This window comes from Harmonia axyridis, chromosome 2, assembly GCF_914767665.1.
Source record: "Harmonia axyridis chromosome 2, icHarAxyr1.1, whole genome shotgun sequence".
Lineage (NCBI taxonomy): Eukaryota > Metazoa > Arthropoda > Insecta > Coleoptera > Coccinellidae > Harmonia > Harmonia axyridis.
The window spans coordinates 5,393,430-5,414,512 of NC_059502.1; the positions used below are offsets into that span (position 1 = coordinate 5,393,430).

Sequence of the window (21,083 nt, forward strand, 5' to 3'; positions counted from 1 at the left end):
TGAATTATTCGTGTCAGACCCCTCAAATAAAAACGTTTTTCGAACATCATGTTCCGATCCAGAACATACTGAGGTTTCAAAGGTGTAGCTCACGTCAAGAAGAAGTTGCAGCCTCGGGAATATTATCAATTTTTTTCTCGAAAATTTCAGATTCCGTTTCAGCATTTTCATTAGCAGGAATGTAATACTCATAATTCTAAAAAACAACTCCTACTCTGTATACTTGTTGCACGACTCTCATGAAACATTCATATATGTTTGAAATTCCTCTCTGCATTCTCACATCCTTCCATTTAACCTTTCCTAAAACCCCTCAAAAAATACAAATGGAAAAAAAACCCTGACGAAGATCTCCTTTTTGGAGCGGAGATAAAATCGAGTGAGATAAAGTTTCTCTTCTCCCAGAAAGGTGCATTGTTCTTAACGGGTCCATGAGGTCTCATGGCCCTGGAAACATCTTTGTCTGGCTTGAGAGCCTCGCTGATGTACAGTTTGGAGAGTACTTGCTAGCATTTCAAATGACCCGTCTTCTGTACACAATACAGACATTATTTGGGGATATCTGGGAATTTAATGCTTTGGACGTTCGTTGAAGTCGAAGTTTGTGTCAAGAAGAAGGATGAAAATAGCCCCTCGTGGAATATTAACACAGGAATTAAAGAGCATAGAGGTCGGAATATCTGAAGAGTTTACGGTTATTGAACACAATGAAAAATATATTATAGATGTAAAACTTTGCTTCCGCCGTTTTGCAATAGATGGCTGTAGCGGTAAGTGGTAGTCGAAATGAATAGATAGTAGATGTCAAACAATAAGCTTAGGTATTTGTAAACATAACGCCATCGAAATATTAGTCGATGTGTGTCTGCTTCATAAAGTTATTCTCAATTAAATATATCAGCTTACGAGCCTAATTCTTGTTATTTGCGGGTAGTTTCAATTTTCTGAGGAAATCTGCGGCTGAGGCTCATCGAATGCTCTCATATACCTATGGTGAGGCCGCTATTAGTGAAAGAACGTGCCGAGAGTGGTTTCAACGCTTCAAGAACGCTGATTTTGACGTCGAAGACGTGGAAGAGGTTTTCTAAGATGAAGAATTGGAGGCAACACTTGTCAAACGCAACAATAATTGGCAGGATCATTGGGAGTGACGCAACAAGCCATTTCGAAATGCCTGGAAGTCATGGGAATTATTCAGAAACAAGGAAATTGGGTGCCGTACGAGTCCAAGCCGAGAGATGTTGAACAGCGTTTGTATGCTTGTGATCAGCTGCTTGCAAGCCAAAAACGAAAGGGATTTCTGCATCGCATTGTGACTGCAGACGAAAAATGGGTTCATTACGATAATCTCAAACGCAGAAAATCATGGGGATATCGCGGCCATGCTTCCACGTTGACGGCCAAACTGAATATTCACGGTTCCAAGGTCATCCTCAGTATTGGCGTAGTGTAGTATGAGTTGTTGAAACCGACTGAAACAATCACAGGCGATCGTTGTCGAACGCAATTAATGCGTTTGAGCCGATTATTGAAAGACAAACGGCCTCAATATAACGTGAGACATGATAAAGTGATTTTAAAGCATGACAATGCTCGACACCATGTTGCGAAAGTGGTCATAACATACGTGGAAACGTTGAAATGGGAAGTCTTACCCCACCCGTCGTATTCTCCAGACGTTGCCCTCTCGGACTATCACTTGTTTCGATCAATGGCACACGGCCTGGCCGACCAGTAAAAAATTGGATCGATTCGTGGATCGCATTGAAAGACCAGTTTTTTCAACGCGGTATTTGTACGCTGCCCGAAAGATGGAAGAATATTTGCCATCGATTGAAAACTCTTGGAATCATAAATGTTTAACCAGTTTTTTACAATTAAGCCTCGAATTTCGGAAAAAAAACGGCGGAATCGAAGTTGAAATTACAAATTGCGATATATTTTTTCGGTTAGAAATACATTTATTCCACATTAATTAAATTAATTTGGAATATTTTCAGATAATAAGACAATTTCCTTCAAGAATATGAAAAGGATATAAAAATAATAAAGGAATGCTTTGTCGTTGTATTATTTCTCCTTTTCGTTAAGCGATTTTATACAGATTCACTATCACTGCGATTGGTCTCAAAAATCAAACAAGTACTCACATTGATACACATCGGAGAACCTCAGATTCAGACATAAACACGAAAAGGCTAGATTCAAAGTCTCAAAAACTTCTGGATAGATTTCCTTCGTAAATACTTATGTTATAGTAATTAGTAAAACATGTAGCTATATGTCAATAATCTGTGCTAACACATCTTGTAATTCATAGAGAACTGAAATTATTTCAGTCATGATATTTTTCTACCGTGACTGCCTTACGAAAGCTTCGATTACGAAGTTCACAAATTTATATTGTACCAGTACACATAGAAACTTGTTCAATCAACTCACTACGAAGCCTCTGGAAGATTTGGAACTGTTTGTTCTCGTCAAGTCTCGGAATTGTTTTCTTTCCTTCAGTCTGTTGAAGGAATGAATGGGATTGCATCTTGTGAACTATTTTCCTTGAAGCGTGAATCTGAAGGATTCCTGATGGAAATTGTCCCTATTTGAGAACAAATGAACAAAGTCTATTCGGTAGTGTTTGACAGAATCGAAATTACTTGTTTCACAATTGTCAACTCAATAGGTCTTTGTGAAATAGTTATTGAACTTGTGAACTTCGATGCTTCGTTTAGAAAATAACAGATTAGAATAGACTATTTGGCAAATGTTTCATTTCTTCTGAAGAAATTACGTGATGTTTATTGAGCACATAGAAAATAGTAATTTACGTAACAAGTCCGGAAAATAGGGTTTTTTTGGACGAATAGACAAAATTCCAGGACGAGCGTAAGCGAGTCCTGGAAGTCTGTGAGTCCAAAAAAACCATTTTCGGGCGTGTTGCGTACAATATTTTTTCGGCAACCATGTAAAATAACACTATCGCTGCTGCTTTCCATATTTTATTGCGATTGCGATAAAAAACATGCAAATTTTTGACAACTAATTTCATATGAACTGTCAGCCGTTATCTCGGTTGCTATGGATTCTATGATAATTTTCCGGCCTAGTCCGGGAAGTACGTACTTTCCGGACTAGGCCGGGAAATTCTACTTTCTCAGAGAAAAAGCGTCCAGGAAGTGAGCACTTCCCGGACGGTTGCCGAAAAAGGATATTTTTAATAATTAGAACTGTGATTGCGGGAATTTGGACAGATTTCTTCTTTAAAATCTTTATTTTAAAACTCGACGACGTTTCGGGGACAAATTCCTCCTTCTTCAAGGCTTATTTGACTTGAAGATGACATTTTGTAGGAATTGTTGAAAATAAAACAAGTAGAAAGTGAAAATAGACATTCGCCAGATATTATTGTCATTATTTATTCAAGATTCTAGAAAAAAACCTTTTTTGTAGATCGGGTTCTGATCTGAAACATAGTGAGGTTTCAAGGGCGTAGCTTACGTCCAGGTGAAGTTGAAATGGGAAGTCCTACCCCATCCGCCGTATTCTCCATACGTTGTTTCCTCGGCATATCACTTGTTGCGAACAATGGCACACGGCCTGGCTGACCAGCACTTCCGGTCTTATAAAGAAGTAAAAATTTGGATCGATTCATGGATCGCTTCGAAAAATGACCAGTTTTTTCATCGCGGGATTCATACGCTGTCCGAAAGATGGGAGAATGTAGTGGCCAGCAATGGACAATACTTTGAATCATAAATGCATAACCAGTTTCTTACAATGAAGCCTTGAATTTTGGAAAAAAACGGTGGAACCAAAGTTGTAGGTATGCCTATGTAAAAACTTACCTCAGCCGCTATATAAGCAGGTATGACACTCAGTAGAAGCTGTTCTTGTTGTTCCTTCTCACATTCTAATTTGACTCTCGATTCTATGCACGTTCTGGTACCGACGAAGGTACGTCTATGAGCACCCTCTGTCATATGTCGATAGTATAAACCAGTGGAACTACCGGCAAGCAGTAAGATCAGTTCTGGAATTATCTGAAAAATTTGAAGCAGATTAGAATGTTACTCAACTATGCAGCCAGTGGAGAAGTAACTGATCAAACGACTCGTGAAGAAAAAATATGAAAATATCAACAGAATAATGGTTGATGAATATCCAATGGCAGGATTCGAACTCAGGGTCATCCATTCCGAAACCCAAATGAAAATTTTTAAAATTCAGGATTCCGAATTTTTTCGTTCTATGTTTGATGATGATTTGGAGACCACTTTTTTCTCGTTCATTTCTCAGTTGAAGAAAATTTTCACCCCCATAGCATTGACAATTAATTTTATAAGAAAGTAACAAGTCCAAATAAAGGTTAGGGAATATAGCGCCCTCTTTTGATAGAATTCCTAAGCCATTTTGAAACTGCGGGAATCGAATAGATGGCGCTAAATAATATACAATACTGCTTACTCCGATACCGTCCAGAAAGTCAACCCATAATTTTTCATTTTTAAAATTAAGATCATACTTCACAGGATCATTTCTGTAGTATATCTTCACACATTCTCAACTCAAATTGAGAGTGGTTGCAACCTCGACGATGAGTCGAAGTATCGCTTCCTGAGCGTGAGACTGGCTCTAGGAATTCCTCATGGAAATCCTCGTGGCCCACGATGATCGTTCACCTGGACTTGTCCAGTTTGTGGATGCGATACATTCTGAGAGGTTGCTCTTTTTCCTTAAGTTAATATCAAGCAAGCTCTGTTTTAATGTATTTATTATCAAGACTTCATCAATTGGAGAAGGGAACTGTAACTAGATTCTCCTCGAATCTTCTGTTTTTTTTTTTAATGAAGCAACATCAAAGATTGACTTTCTTTGAAATATTCGACCGAGACATTTTGAACTCCTTTTGATATTTCACGGTCAAGAGAAAATGCGAAAGTTTCAGTATTCAAAGACATATTTTCCCTCCTGAATCATCTAGTTATTCCTGATTTCCCAAGTGGAAAATTGTTGAAGAGTCTAAGGCAGGCCCCATTTCCGAGAAATTCACTTTATAACTCATCTTCCATAAAGAATATTGAATCGATTCAGAACTATGTATATACAGGTACACAAAAATTTGATTAGAATATTCGAATCTTTTTTTCTGAGCCAAGCAAGATAACCTTGATTACACATAAAGTTAATTCATTCTTGAGAATTCGTTGAGAATACATTGAAATTTATATATGAGGGTTTTCAATAGGAATGATAGAATTTAAGATGGTTATAATGGCAATACTGTGTATCATTTTGTGATAGTTCTTATGCCATTTATGTTCTTGATGTTTCGACAGAACGATTTTTTGATTGGATTTCTTGATTTTTTGCCTTCAAACTCAATAGATCGTAGAAAGTCAATGTTAAAAAGCAGCCATTGTCACAGATCAACAAGTTTTGACTTCAGATCTGTATTTAAACTACTGAATTGGGTAGGGTGATTAAAGCAGAAAAACTTCATGCGAAATTTCTTACGCATTCGAACAAACCTGCAAATTTTTCTGTGCTTTGCTCATTTATGCAATTACGTTTAATCTCTCCCTCCCACTGCTAGAAATACCAATCTGGCAACACTGACTGCACATTCAATCGTCCAAATCAAATAAGATACATTCCAAATTAACCCCAATTTACCTGCAAACAATTTTCGTCGCCTCTCAGCTTCTCCTTTAGCGACGTTGCCAGATGGGTCAGCGTCACTATGGTCGCCAGCACAATCGACACCGACCTTGACATTGGCAACATTGTGTGTATCGCCAAAACAAGGGCGAAAAGCGGAAGGGCTGCATGTCGTTCAGCTAGCCAGATCATAGATGTCGCCACCACCACAGTAATTGTGAGCGAGGAAACTAGAGCCCACACTTCGGATTCCAGGATGACAGGAAACTGGGAAGCCATCAGAACGGTGAACAGGACGAATGTGAGGACTGACAGGACGACCAAGGCGTTTAGGTTGTCCTGCATTTCCTAAAAAAAAGAAAATTGTTAAAATATTTCCCACATACATAGAGTTTTTCATGACAGGAAATATCGGGAAATAACAGTAGCAGTAGCACTTGCAGATCGAAAATTACATCGAGAAAACATCCACTCATCAATGACATTAGTGACACCACAAACTAACCGAAAAATTTCAGATAAACTCATTTTCAAAAATTCATAATTCCAAATACAATGTGTCCGTAAAGTATGGAACAAATTCATTTTTAGCTATAGAGACCATTTTAATAAATAATCCTGAAACACATCGATTTTTTATTTTAATTTACCGTATTTTAAAATAATAATCAAATATACAGGGTGAATTACTTTCGAGTTATGACATCACCGTCATTTTTTTTTTTAATGGAACACCCTCATTTTGTCTCAATTTTCCGATTACTTTAGCTGAGCTGATTCCGAAAATGTATCACATGTTGATTCCAATTGGTACAGGGTGGACAAAAATACAATAGTTTTGTGTGTGCTCATAAAGTAACGCGTAACATTCTTTATTAATTAAATTAACAATATTATCAAAAATACTTATTATCTAGCGGCAATTGGTTTGAATGTAACACCCTGTAGTTTGTTACATTCATTACATGTTTTTAAATTGATAAGAAATAATTTCTTTCATTTTCTGTCTGCTAGACCACAAGTACCAAACATTTTTGGAAACAGCTCATTTTTATTAATCTAAAAATGTAAAAACAACAGTGTGTTAAATTCAAATCAATTGCCGCTAGACAATAAGTATTTTTGATCATATTGTTAATTTAAATGATAAAGAATGTTACGCGTTACTTTATGAGCACACAAAAATTTGTATTTTTGTCCACCCTGTACCAATTGAAGTCAACGTGCGATACATCTTTGGAATCAGCTCAGCTAGAGTAATCTGAAAATTGAGACAAAATGGGGGTGTTCCATTTAAAAAAATGACGGTGACGTGATTACTCGAAAGTAATTCACCCTGTATATTTGCTAATTATTTTAAAATACGGTAAATTAAAATAAAAAATCGACGTGTTTCAGCATTATTTCTTAAAATGGTTTCTATAGCCAAAAATGAATTTGTTCCATACTTTACGGACACAGTGTATATCGAGATCAGACTTTGCAATGAAAAAATGTATTCAAGACGATGACAATCATACATTTTTGAATTTCATACTCGTCTAGTTTCCGAGAACTTTTTTACAATTTGATTAATCGATTTTTAGCCTTTGAAATGCATGAATCGTGTTGTTGAATTTATATTATTTTCGAGAGGATCTATGGATAAATTTCCAAAGTAATCGTTCAAAATTTCAGAAAGAGTTAGAATTTATATTTCGGCCTATTTCAAAGATTACATTATGATTTGGAAATAATAAACCAATAATCAAATTTCATTTTTATTATTCATCTTAATTTTCAAAGGATAACATCAATCTTTTATACATGGTCCATTTTTTTTTAATTTACTTGAATTCGTTCGATTTAAATATTGATAAATTATTTCATATTTCATCTTGTTTCTTGATTTTTTATTTTATAACTAAATTAAATCATTTTTGCATCAGTTTGGAGAAACCGGAGTTTTTCTAGCTGTTGAACAATCATTTTATTCCTTTTACATGGATTAAGTCTTCTCATTTCCAATTTCGAATGCTAATACTCCTTGAGAGCTTTTCAAATGTTTCTTTATATTCGTTCAATAACCATCTAACATAATCATTTTAATGTTGGTGTATTAACATGGATAATTTCAATTTTAAAATTCCATTATGTTGTTTTCGAAAATAATTCTTAATATTTATTTTATAATCTTTCATCATTTTATTAATTTAATTCGATTTATATGAATTAATCTCCTACTTCCCAGTCCTTTTCGTTTATTTTCAATTTCCTTCATGTTGATCTTTGAAACTGAATTTTTCTTCCATAACCTCACCTAACCTAAGTGACATTCATAACGTGACAGTTGCTCTTTGACTTCAAAGTTCGCCGATATTCCCATCTGTTGAGTTCAATGGATATTTGGCGAAAGTTCAAATAATTCTCCCCACATCTTGAGCACGTGTACAGTTCGGATGTTCTCGGCTTTAAACGAATAATCATTTCAGTGGCGATCGCTACAGAAGCGAGAGCTTCGAAGTTCTAATTTCTAAACAATTTGATCGATTTATGGCTGTGATAATTACTGGTTTCTTTGTAAGAATGTCTTATCTTAACAATGATTGTTGAGTGTTTGTGCATTGACAAACAAAGTATTAGACTTTAGTTCGAAACTACTTTTAAACCAAAGAATTTTACTGGGATATTTTGCTGTGATAATAAGGTAAGAATCTTAGGAATACCTTGAAAAAATTAATTTGAAAAGTTTCTGCAATTGATTTTTCTAAGAATTACTCTGTAGCTTTCTTTATGTCGATATTTTTCAATTACATATTATGATCTAGAAATAGACCTTTAAAAAAATAGGAAAATGTATTGATAGTCCTGAAATATTCATTGATATATCTCAAAAAAAAATTTAATATTTTCTCTGCAAAAATTCTAACTCATGAGCCTGAAGTTTAAACTAAAGAGTTTATCGGCTGCATATCAAAATAATAACAAAATAATTTGATGTCTATTCTATATTAAAAAATGAAGAAATATCTATACTTGAATTTGATTCTATATATCCCAGTACATAATTTTATTTATAAAAGAAAAATCTTATTGTGTGTTGAATTATTTTCATTATTGGCAGTTTTGATTAATTTAATTCAATCGAAAAATATCCAAGATACGTTTATTATTCGAATATTTTCTGCAGCTTGAACTATATGTTTACCTTGATCAAAAGAAAGTTTAGGAAAGTTTTTATCATAAAAGTCAATAAACGCAAGATAAGAAAAATAACGTAATTCTGTTTAGTCTTTGTTTCTCTAACGTTAGGGTTTAAGCCAGCTGGTTGGCTATATATCTAACCACTTTTGACAGAAAATTTCGTATAATAAATATGACCCCCCCGCGTAAACATATTGGTGCTTTTGTCCAAAGCTTCTACGTTGCTCAGCTGTCACCTCTTGGAACCAGGTACCCATTTACAATATCAGATATCTTTGTAGTATTCACGTAAAGCCCTAAAAATAACCCTGAAAATTCGTTAGATAAAGATATTTCCAAGAACAAGATTTGTTATTTATTTCTACATCGAATAAAATTTTTAAATTTGTTTGAAAAAATTTTAAGTGGCTAGTATACAATTTGGGTATATGGATTTCAAAAATGTTCTGAAATACTATAAAATATGAAGTTATGGCTTATAATTTTCTATTATTCAAAAAATATTTCAGTTCAAAAAATTCTTGATTATCGAATTCTCAGTAATTATTTAAAAATATTCAAGTATACCGTAATCTACTACCATCAGTAATCATGAAATTTCAAACATAAGTGCATTAATTACACAATTACAGAATGCAGTATACAAATTACTTCACGATCAGATAGAAATTTAATAGGTGACATTTGTCTACTGAAAATTGTATCACTCTATATACAGATATACTAGAAATTAATGATAACTCCTCCAATTTTTGAAGTATTAGAATTTTAAATCTTGTTTTCAATCCCAGATAGTATAGACAGGTATACAAAATAAATAAGTTCTTCACCTATATAGAAGAGGAAAAATTTTGACACTATCATTGTTATTCCCTGTTATCTATTTTCATTATAAGACAATGAAATCTATCATTATATAAGATAAAATGTTTGTTTGGAAATATTCCTATGAATTAGCATCACATTGAAGTCGCATACCGAATGAGAAATCTAGTGGTTCTTTCGAATTCTTGATAATATTGCCAACCAAAAATATAAATTAAAATACAGAACGAATTCTTAGTTTTATGCCTATTCAAATTAATATAAATGGAGTATGATTGTATAACTTTGGGCTCTTTTCAGGAAACACCAAAGTGAGATATGAAAATGGATGATGGTCTTTTTATACCGGCCTTCAGTTTTCAACTAGCTTATTTAAATATTAAGTCATGTTTTACGAGTGTAATTCAATGCATGTCAGAGTTTTTCTCTAAAAAATTCAGATCTGTAGAGAATATTCCGTATAAAATTCATACAAAAATATTGAAAGACATAAATACTAAAAGAATAAAATACAAAGGTGAAAGTATGGAAAAAGCTATCTTAACAAAAGGGCTTCAGAATTTAATTTATTCGAAAAAACATTTGAAACAATTGCAAACGTATAAGGCACAAGTGAAAGAATCTATGTTAGGTAATCCATGTAGATTCAAGGAAAAAATGGAGAAAGCTATTAGAATTAAGGGTTTTTTGACAGAAATAGTTGAGGGCAAGTTAGAAAGCCAAGAGAAAATAAGACGAATGTGTAAACCGTTCAATAAAAAAATTCCTCGAAAGAAAGCTCTAGCTCAAAACATAACACCAAATCGAGCTTTGTATTCATTTGGATAAGGATATTACTCTGTAATTCAGATGTATACAGAGAACAAACATAATATAATTCCCAAAAATATTATTTTTCACATCGAAATAGAATAGATAATGTCTACGAGTATTATAATAGATTTCGAGATTGAATATTGAAAACTATATATACTTTTTATATATTTATATGTACATAGTTCTTAAAATTCGAATAAAGTATTTATTTTATTGTCATCTTATTTATTTCAACTTTCAATTGAAAGATTACTAGTTATCCTTCCTTTGATGCCTGTAGATATTCATTTACCTAACAAGAATTATTTCTTCGATGAAAATTCATCATTCTTTCAAAAAATTAATTGTTTCATACATATTAGATGTCCTCAATCAATTTAGACTCATATCTACTATTTTCTTACAGATTTTCAAAATAATATTTGTGCTAATTGTTAATCAAGATCAGGAAGTAATGAAAATATTTTTAAAAGAAGTTTGATTACGTTGAGAATAGGTAAGAAAAAGTTTCAATTTACAAAATAGAAATTCAATTAACTGATAGAAAGTTTATTCCTACACAGTACTGATATGTGTAAATCGAATTTTCATTAGATTTCATTCAGTATAATAACATTACTTTGCTTTTCAAGACAAAAATTCAACATGCAATTATATAAAACTATTCTACAAGGTTCGTTCTTACTTCAAATCTCCAAAGAGTTCTTGAGGTATCAAACCAGTTACAATTGGCATTTCAAATATTCTACTTTCTGATCGATTTAAAATTGCCTTTGCAAACCTCTAGTTTCAATCTAACTAGACTTGAAGTGAAATTTGCTTTGATCTATATTGTGATCCCTAAGAATTGATTATATTAAACTATTTTTGAATTTTATAAAATAGAAAATCATCACATAATTTAATATTTGAGGTGCATAAATGGTTGCATTTAGACTATTTGTTTCTTAATCATTGTTGTTTGTTATTTGTAGGTTGTTATCTTATCATGTATAAATGCACTATATAGAATACATTAAATAAATAGGAGATTTTAGTCGAAAGCAAATTATAAAACATTTACTTAGAGACAAGAAGGCACCTAGTCAAAATGAAATTATAACAACATTTTTGAATGTTCGTTGTCCGAACAGATTTCTATATCATTTCGTCTGTCATATTCGAATTTTCAGCCAGGAACGGACTCAAAAAAAAACGTTCGACTCACTGAGCCGAATCCATTCTCAAATCCGATTCTGTCTGTTTGTTTCCGCCCTTTCATATTTCTGAAAAAACATAGTCTTGATTCTTAAAAACAACATGAGGTTGGTTTATTGATACTTTTTCAGCAGGGGCGTCAAAAAATTCTTTGCTTCAGGCGCCAAAACTGCTCGCGCCGGACCTGTCTGTAAATAAGGCATACATATTTGCGTGATACAGAGTCGGATTCAGATTTTGCGTGTGCATATAGAATTATAGAACAACCATTTCAAGCTTCGCTCAAAATTTCGTATTCGTATATCGATGTATTTTTGTTACCTATATTAGTGTTATAAATTTTTACTTTTTTTACAAAGTTTGGATCAATTACCAACTTTACCTCAAGAGTCAAGTACACTGGAAACTGTTGTTATAATTTAATTTTTGATGGATGTTGGTTATTTTGTCACTCAAAACATACTATATGTTGTGGCATTTTCACTAAGAATTTACATTTATTGTCTGAATTTGCGCCCCGGCAAAATGTCCGGTATGCCGGTCCTGGCGACGGCCCTGATTGAGTAAACCGAAACATCAATTAATAAAAATTAAAACTTTATTTTTTAAATGACAGTTGAATAATCTACTTGATTTTTCAGAAATCCGCCAAAAAAAAATTATATCTAAAAACTAAAATGACTAGGACAGGTCGACCAATTTTTTATAGACTGTTCAGGCGATCCCTACGATTTGTCCTGTGTGGCAGAACACTAGTCTCGAGAGCACGCTGGATGGAAAGGGAAAAACGACGCGTAATACGCATGCTCAATAGAAAAGGACCAAGAACAAACACTTCTAGAACAGATCTGTTGAAAGATTTAATGTTTAAAAAATTAATCACTGCAACGTTGGATACTCAAGAAATTGAAGTTATGAATTTCTTGGCTGACAGTAGAAAAACTCAGATACTCTATGCCCAACAGGATGAATTAGAAAGAAAGTTGGAAAAGGCAGTGATAATTAAAGAAATACTGACTGCAGTTGTTGAAGGAAAGAAGAAACGCAGTATTGCCAATTTAGAAATAATGATGATGACTTTGACGGCAAGTTATAGAACTTTACTAGGCATGAGATTAGCCAGACGGTTGCAAAATGTACAATCCGAAAATGCTACCTGAACCATAATAATTTAAAATTTGTAAATATGTTATTGTAAATAAACAGGGTGACCCAAATTCGAGTGGCTATCACTGAGCCTCTTTGAATTCTGAAAATAAGGATTATGATATTGATCGATATTTTCTACTGATTTAAAATAAAATAATATTCCTAAAATTATTTTGTCTTTATTTTTTCTCCTTTGATATGTTTATTTGTTCAATTCTGAACGAATCCCTGTTTCAATTGTAGCGTTATTCCAAAATATTTTGAAAATATTAATAGAAAAACCTGAAAAAAACAAATATGCGTATTCAATATTTTTTTCATTGGACTTATTTTCAATATCGTCTTCACATTTTCCAAGAATAAAGATGTGGAAATGTCGTGCAACTTTTGGACATGTTCAATGAACAACCTTCATCTGGAAAATATTAAGTTTGTATGAGATCTTTTACGGAATCAGATAAGAATTGTAGAAGAAGATATTGGCTGATGCAAGGATGTGCTGACACACAGGCAGACCGAAACGAAACCAAAGTGGAAATTTTGAAATCGGGTAGGTACCAAAAAATTTTATCATCCCAAAACTGATCAAAATTCTTTAAACGCCTTCAAAAGCATTATGTATTTCTCGAAAACTTGACAACGTACAATCATAACATAGGAAGGATTTCTGTTAGCCAGAACTTTCAGATCTTATTAGAATTTTTATTTATTATTATCATTCACTACACTAATAACCATTTAATAATCAGTCTTTGTGTTTGTTGCGAATGAAGATCATTTTGTTTTTTCTGTTAAAATCTTTTTCTAATGCCTTCTTGTTCATTTTCCATTCCTTTCTGTTGATAATAATTAATGGTAATGTTCATCGATTTTTGTAAATGCATATTTTCATATAATTAGAGTAGGCATATGTACTTGTAGTTCAATTGAAGCATAATCAGTCTTCCTCTTCTATTGTTTACACTTTTTAGACCAATCGTCGAATATTTTATTAGTTTTTGTCAAACAGCAGATTTTTATTTAAAGTTAAAACTTCAGTTGTGCATGACAAAACCTCAAAAATTTAATAATGTATTCAAAATTGTGAAGTTCGAAAGTCTAGTTCTTGTTTTTGTGTATACATCTTCAGAGTCCTCAAAATAATTTAAAATTGAAATGAAGAGGATTACAAACAATTTGCACTACCCTTGTATTCAGGAATAACAACTCTCAAATACTAATGAACAAACTACAAGATATATGTTTTAGAGGTCTGCAAAATTTGGAATTTACATAACAAAGTGATAACTTGAAATATGTAGAATTGAAGAAGAAAATTTTTGAATATTTTAGACAAGAATAATAACAACAGACGAAATAAGAATGTCAACATCAGGTTAAAAAATTTATAAACCTTGTCATGTTGAACTAAATCTTAGTTCCACATTCCACAAAATAAAATGAAATTCGATTGGTATCAAAAAAATAATTTCTGACGAAAGAACCTCCCAAAAATATTCGATTGAAAAAAATTAATAAAAATAATTGAAGACTAGGATTCTGAATGATATGGATATAAAATAATCTAATCGAAATTCTAGCATTACATCTCAGCTATACCTATAAAATAAAAGGAGATTTATTCTATTTTATGGAAAGAAATAAAAAGAACAAATATTCTGTATCATTGGTTTTCTTTCATTTTATTGTATCCTTTTCTTATAATTTTATCCTTTCTTTATTGATTTTTGTGTCGTCTTATTTGTAGTTGAAATTAAGTTGCTCAATATTTCCAGGTTTATTGTTTCTCTGTTAATCATATCTAATTAGAAACAAAAGCAGCCCAAGTAGAAGTAGATGAGTAATTTTTTTAATTCTTTTTCATTATTTTGGCTGAAATATCTTTATTTCTATGCAACTTAATTAAAACGGATGTTGAACATTGTAATGTTACACCCTATTTATTTTTTATGATTCGAATTTTTTGATAAATTCGACTAAAATGTTGTTCGAAAATATTTTTATTTTATTGGTAGTTTATTAATTGAGGTTTTCCAAGAGATTTGACAGTTCAGGATATAGTTTCTAGAAATTAAACATTCGATTAAAAATAAAAAACTATGTAAGTCATGTACTTATGCACTGATTAATGTTCAATAAACCCAGTTTATTATTATAAATATTAATATTATGAGATCGGAATCCACTATTCTGTAAAAGTTGTCGTATTCGGCTTTCGAGACTACAGAAGGTAAATCTGATAATTCTTGAGTTGACAAACTTCGGTTTCAAGTGTCGATCTGAGTGTTCACACTTCTTTGGAACAGCTTGAACTTCTACAAGGTCCTATTTGGGCCGTCGCAGTACGCGCAAAGTTTAAATTACCGGGACCTCAATATCTCGCGTTCTGCTGGCTCGATTTTGACAGAATTCGGTAGTTTTTTCACGGTGCGCTAATTGGAAACTGCGTCTAGACCGAGCTAAAAAGGCATGTGCAGAGTTGCCAGATGCTTGCTTTTTTCCAGCAATTAAAGAAAAATTTGTTTAAAAGCCTCAGTAAGATAATGGTTTGTTTCAGCGTCCAAAGATTGTTGATGAGCAAGACGCATATGGCATAATGAAGAACACTGCGTACAAATTGAAGAAAACGAAAGATAACCTGAGAAAGAAAGTGATACTAGAAAACATTCTAAATCGGACTAGAGATGCTGTCCAAGCGCGCGAAAGAGAATTGCGCGAGAGAGCAGCGCGAGAGTGGGCGCAAAGGAAGATTCCGATGACGAGAGTCGAACAGCTTAAGCAAAAAATCTTAAGAGAGAGGAAAGAACTGGAACAGCAACTGGAACAGCAACTGGAGGAGAACGAGCTTCCAGAAAGGAAGATGACCAGAAAAGAAAGAGACGATTTGGACTACAAGCTAGAACAGGCCTTTACGATAAAAGACATACTGGACTTCATAATAGCAGGTCAGAACCAGGTGGAAAAATATAGACTTATCGAGTTTATGTGTGGAGGGAGGAATAGAGTGAGGTGGGTTAGACCGAAAAATTTCACGTTTAGACTACCAGTACGTGCTATTGAGAATGATGATAAATCTTCGACTTCCAATTCTGAAGAAACTTCGGATGATAATAATAATGACGATTGAATCGATGAGAATTGATCAAATTAACGATGTAAGTATCTTTTGATATTTATTTTTTGTTATATCTCAACGAAAATGTCAACTTTCATATTTATGCTTCGATTCTGAAAGATCCACTTTTCCATTTGACGCACCAAACTAAAGGACCAAGCAGAACTCTAATAGAAAAATTGTTACTGGTTAATTTTACTAAATTTTTCGTATGTTGAACAACAAAGTATATTTGGTCCAACTCAATCCTACGACTAGTTTACGAGAAAAAGGATGTCGATGTTGGAAAATTGCATTTCTTCAAAGAACATTTCTCGTATAAAACATCTTGAATGAAACACTTTTGCGCGACAAATATAGCTTACTCATAAGGTTATAATTTTAGACTGGTTTTTAATGAAAATTATTGTTAGATACGGGGTTAGTCAAACATGATTCAAAATGAAATTCGTTTAGTTTATAATTCACCCAGCAAATGAAAATATCGTCTGGGGAATTTTCCAGTTTTGTGTCCATTACTTTTAGTTCGAGTACACTATTATAATGTCAACATTATTGGCTTGGCTATGACCAGTTTTTGAGTACACAGGGTAATATATTGAGAGGGGTGACTGTTATTATACAAGTTGTTAAAAAGTTATATACAATGAAAATTTCATACAGGGTAACGGTAAGAGACTCGTTGGCGTTTACTCATTGTAATTTTCTCATTGTACCATGAAAGACATTGTACATGGTGTCCTAATTCCGAAGCTCACTGAGAACATCTCAAGAACTATAAGTCTCAGAAAGAAAACCCCATATCTGACAATAATTTTCATTGAAAATCAGTCTGAAATTATTACCTTATGGGTAAGCAATATTTGTCGCACAAAAATGTTTCATTCAAAATGTTTTCCTACGCAAAACTTTCATAGGCGTATCTAACGAGGTGCAAGGGGGCAACTTGCCCCCCTCCCCTGAAAGCAAAAAATATATCGTTAATGTATTTTGTTCCTGGGATTTATTAAAATTTACTAACACTATTGAAATTATGAAATAGGGGTAATTTATCGTTATTTCATAAAATGTTACAACGACCATGGTTTGCCCCACCCCCCGGTTTTTATTCTGGGTACGTCCTTGAAAATGTTATTTTAAAGAAATGCCATCCTGTTTATCAAAAACTAGTCATAGGATTCAGTTGAGTTACTAGACTTTCTTGTTTAGGAGGTCATATTCTAGAAAATACAAAAAAATTCAGAAAAATTAACCGGTAACAATTGAGGAATGTCTTTTCAGTTTGAAAGTAATAAGAACCCAAACATCATATTGTCTCTTTGATTTCACTGAAGAATAATTCGAATTGATTATTATAAATAATGTAAAATTAAAAAAAAACAATTTATTTTTCAATTTTAAACATTTTTATAACTAGAGAATTCAAAGAAGCAAATTATACTATTATATTTTTTCGAGAGGGGACAAAATCTTAAAAACTGCTGCCCTCACCTATAAATGCACCCTTGCCATCATTATTTTATCATTTCAGTATTCCCTGCCAAAGATGCCTATAAACCCCGAAAAAACTTTTCAATTAAGATTAAATAACACAATTATCATATGGCCTGTCATGAAAGTGATCAAAAACAACCCCAGTTTGAAATTCCAAGAATTCCGAAAAATACATAAATTGGGGTAATCCCAAATGCTGTACTGCAGATTCGTAAATCGTCAGTATTGCTTTCAAACAACTTTCGCTGAACTGATGTTCATATAACTTAAGGGTCATAAACGTATACGTTCGCCTTAACCCTAATTTGTTAAAGTTTAGAAATTTCGGGTCACTTTTATGACAGGCGTTTTACTTTCATGTTTCCTTAATCTTCATATTTAAACTTGTGTTTATAATCATAGGTACTTACTACAGACCTGCTGAATATCTTTCTAGTATATTTGTCCGACAAGCTTGAATATGTGGACACCTAAATCTGCCTATAATAGCTATAAGAGAAAATATGTTTTTACCTACTTGCTGAAAAATACCACTTTATATTCTAGGCGTATGAAATTGACGCAAATTACCCAAGTGCAAAAAAAAAAAATTAAAATGAAATTCATCCTTAACAAGAGCTAGCGTATTATTGCCTTCTCCGAAGAAGACAGTTATTTATGATATATCCAATGAGGTTATGTTTTATTCACAGAAACTAGATTAGAAAGGTATGTATTAATGGAATCATTCTCAATTATTTATTTTTGAGCGAAGGCTCAGCTTGAGAACTAATAATGATATAGTAGAAGGACAAAGGCCAAAAAGTTGGGAACGGCGACGTATCGATATTTCTTCGTCTTCTTCAACACTTTGCGCCTCAGCAGCAATATTGTCTTCGGCAAAAAGATTTATCTTGCCTACAGATGTGATAATCATTAATTCTTGGTTTATAGTTTTCATTTATAAATCTTTTGTATCTTGAATCCTTCTAAAAAAAATAATTGAAAAAGAACCGCCATAAGATTTTCACAATTTATTTGCTGTGTTTTTTGTCCTTATGTATAAAGCGAAAATATTTAAATTTCCATTTTATCTATCAATCAGACAATATAATAATTCGAATGAACTATTTTTAGATAATTGACTATGGTATGAATAGCGAAGAATTTCCTGTAGATCTTCGAATATGTTGGTCCTGTATGAGGTTGATCAGAGCTCTTAACAACTGCTCTGGCGTCAAATTGACAAACAAGTTTAGGATGAACCAAGAAGTGGTAAATAGGTTCAAAAATAATTCTGATGGCTGTTCGATACTTTTTGATCTCAATTCTTAATACATATGTTTTTGCCTATTTTTTCATTCTTTCATTATTCTTTTAGTGTTCTCATAATTTTCAATTTGTTGTTTTGAACTTTTCGATGTCAAACCTTAATTCTTCATGAGTTGTAATAATTCCCATTGAGATAATAAATAAATGTTTTCTTGTTTATTTTTTTGTTTGTTACCTTTTCACACCCGAACGGCTCATTCGTTCCTCATAAAATTTTAGTGATGATATGATCCAATTTGTCATGAATTTGTCATCAATTTTAATTGAGTATACACGGTGTTCCTTTCAGATATAATTCTTTAGCAGCTTTAAGCATGAAAAAGTCATATGAAAAGCCGGATTAACTTTGTTCTGAGATACAGGGTGTTGAAATTTACAGAAAACAACTGTTGGTCCAGCTAAAAAATAAAGGTAAGTTCAGAAATTCGAATGAAATTGGACAAAAATCATTACCCTGACTAGGACTTTCAGTGAAAAATATCACACGGTATTATCACAACATTTTTTACAATTTTGGGATCGTATCGTAAAGCACTAGACAAATTTTGATTTGTTAGCGATTCCAATGGTTCATCAATGGATATGGAATTTTAAACTGAGTGATAATTTCGATGGAATAAGTAGATGACATACAAATTTAATTCAGTATCATTGAAAAAATCATAACATAATTTAAATTAATATGAAACATGAAAGATAGTTTATACAACAAAATGAGAAACAATGTTTACCAAGCTATTTTTATGGAAAAACAATTTTAGTGACAATTATAATAACTTGTATTTAATATATTCGTTAGTCTGATATTCGGTAACAAAATTATAAAGTCATATTATTATCTAGAGATCGCATTACCTGAGCCATAGGAAACAACTTTCATTAGGACATGAAATGAATCAGAAGGGTCCTAGTCACTTTTAGTGAGAATAAATGGATTGGACACTATAAACAAACTTCTTAGTATAAATTGGTTAGTTTAGTGTTGTTTGTCTCGTTGACAAGAGTGTTTCAAATATCCGTAAGTTCTTCTGTGTGTTTGAAAAATGTCGTCGACTAGTCAGAATTCTGAAATGGGCAAAAAAAGTGAGTACCCATTGTTTTTATTAATCTGTTTATTTCAGTTATATACTTTTTCTCAGAAGGGGATTCCTTGATTGGAATTAAGATTTGTTGTTCCTTTATTTTTAATTTACCACTCTTTCAAATTGATATCCCCTCAAAGATACGAACTAATTATTGTGTTTCAATTTTTTCTTCACAAACAACCAATATTTTTCATATCAATTGATTTGGGGAGCCACATTTGATTTTTTTGAATCATCATTATATTTGAAAGAAAAAATCAGTTCTATATTTTTGCCAAAGCTGATAAATTTCAAGTAGGGCAATGTTTGATGATCATACTTCCAGATTTAAGCAAATAAAGATAAAAAAACTAGAAATTGTAGCTGATCACATCCCTCTAAAATACCCATAACTCTTTAAACGACAATCGATTTCGATTGAATTATTTGAATACCTTAGTTTTTAATCAATCGCCTCCCGAATTTTTGAAATATCAGTTTGTATACTTCAATCCCACTTTTATTGTATATTATTTTCATTTCAAATACGCGAATCCATGATACAAATGTTGTTTTCAACTAATTTGTTGGGGAAAAATAATAAATGAATGATTACTCAATTTTTATTATCTATAGTATTATTGTAGCTCAACTATAAACTCAAATTAGGGTGACATTGTTTTCCTTCACATTTAGTTTTTTGGTATCTATAACACTGAAAAAATTCAAAATATTGATAGATAGATAGATCTTAGGATAATTCTACATTTGCATTATTTATATTCAATAAATGTTTCTGGATTTCGTAATTTTAGGTTTTCTTGATGAAAGTTGAACTAGTATCCTCTAATCTATAATTTCTTTGAAATAAGGACTCACAATTTTCAATTTTTGAAGTAATATAATGACTTAAAAAAACTGCAAAATTTGCAGTATGGTTCATTTTTTCTTAGAATATCTCAAATCGTAAAAAAAGGGGTGAAAAAATTAAAAATACATTGATTTTAAAATAACTGGTTGTTATTCTCAACATGATAGAATCAAGATGGCGAGGCAATTGCTTTTTGTGACAAATTTTATTCAATTTATCATTTTGAATTATACCAAATACATATATCGAAAATTAATACGATAAAATAAAAAGTATTGAAAATAATTAGCCAACATAATTCAATACATTCGAATATAATTTCATTTTGATGCAGTTCACAATAATAAATCGAATATCTCATATTATATTTTTCTGCTTCAATAAACTTATTTATTATTATTAT

General features: G+C 32.2%; 1 protein-coding gene, 1 long non-coding RNA gene and 1 other non-coding gene across 11 annotated transcripts in view; 2 read left to right on the forward strand and 1 right to left on the reverse strand.

Moving 5' to 3' along the window:
• Positions 1-21,083, reverse strand: part of LOC123672494 (adenylate cyclase type 2) — a 150,986-nt gene that overhangs the window by 53,328 nt on the left and 76,575 nt on the right. For all 8 annotated transcript variants that reach the window (XM_045606597.1, XM_045606596.1, XM_045606599.1 and 5 more), the window contains 2 exons: positions 5,671-6,003; positions 3,843-4,037 (listed from right to left, as the gene is read on the reverse strand). In XM_045606597.1, the coding sequence (XP_045462553.1) occupies positions 3,843-4,037; positions 5,671-6,003 (528 nt within the window). The remainder of the gene's footprint in view (positions 1-3,842; positions 4,038-5,670; positions 6,004-21,083) is intronic.
• LOC123674289 lies at positions 4,510-4,718 on the forward strand. Its single transcript, XR_006746634.1, has one exon. It is a non-coding gene; the product is annotated as a small nucleolar RNA U3 (small nucleolar RNA).
• Positions 13,816-18,904, forward strand: LOC123672500. 2 transcript variants are annotated; one of them, XR_006746316.1, is made up of 4 exons: positions 13,816-14,014; positions 14,074-15,980; positions 17,981-18,142; positions 18,551-18,904. It is a non-coding gene; the product is annotated as an uncharacterized LOC123672500 (long non-coding RNA). The 2 variants fall into 2 exon arrangements; XR_006746315.1 differs by having other exon boundaries at positions 13,821-15,980.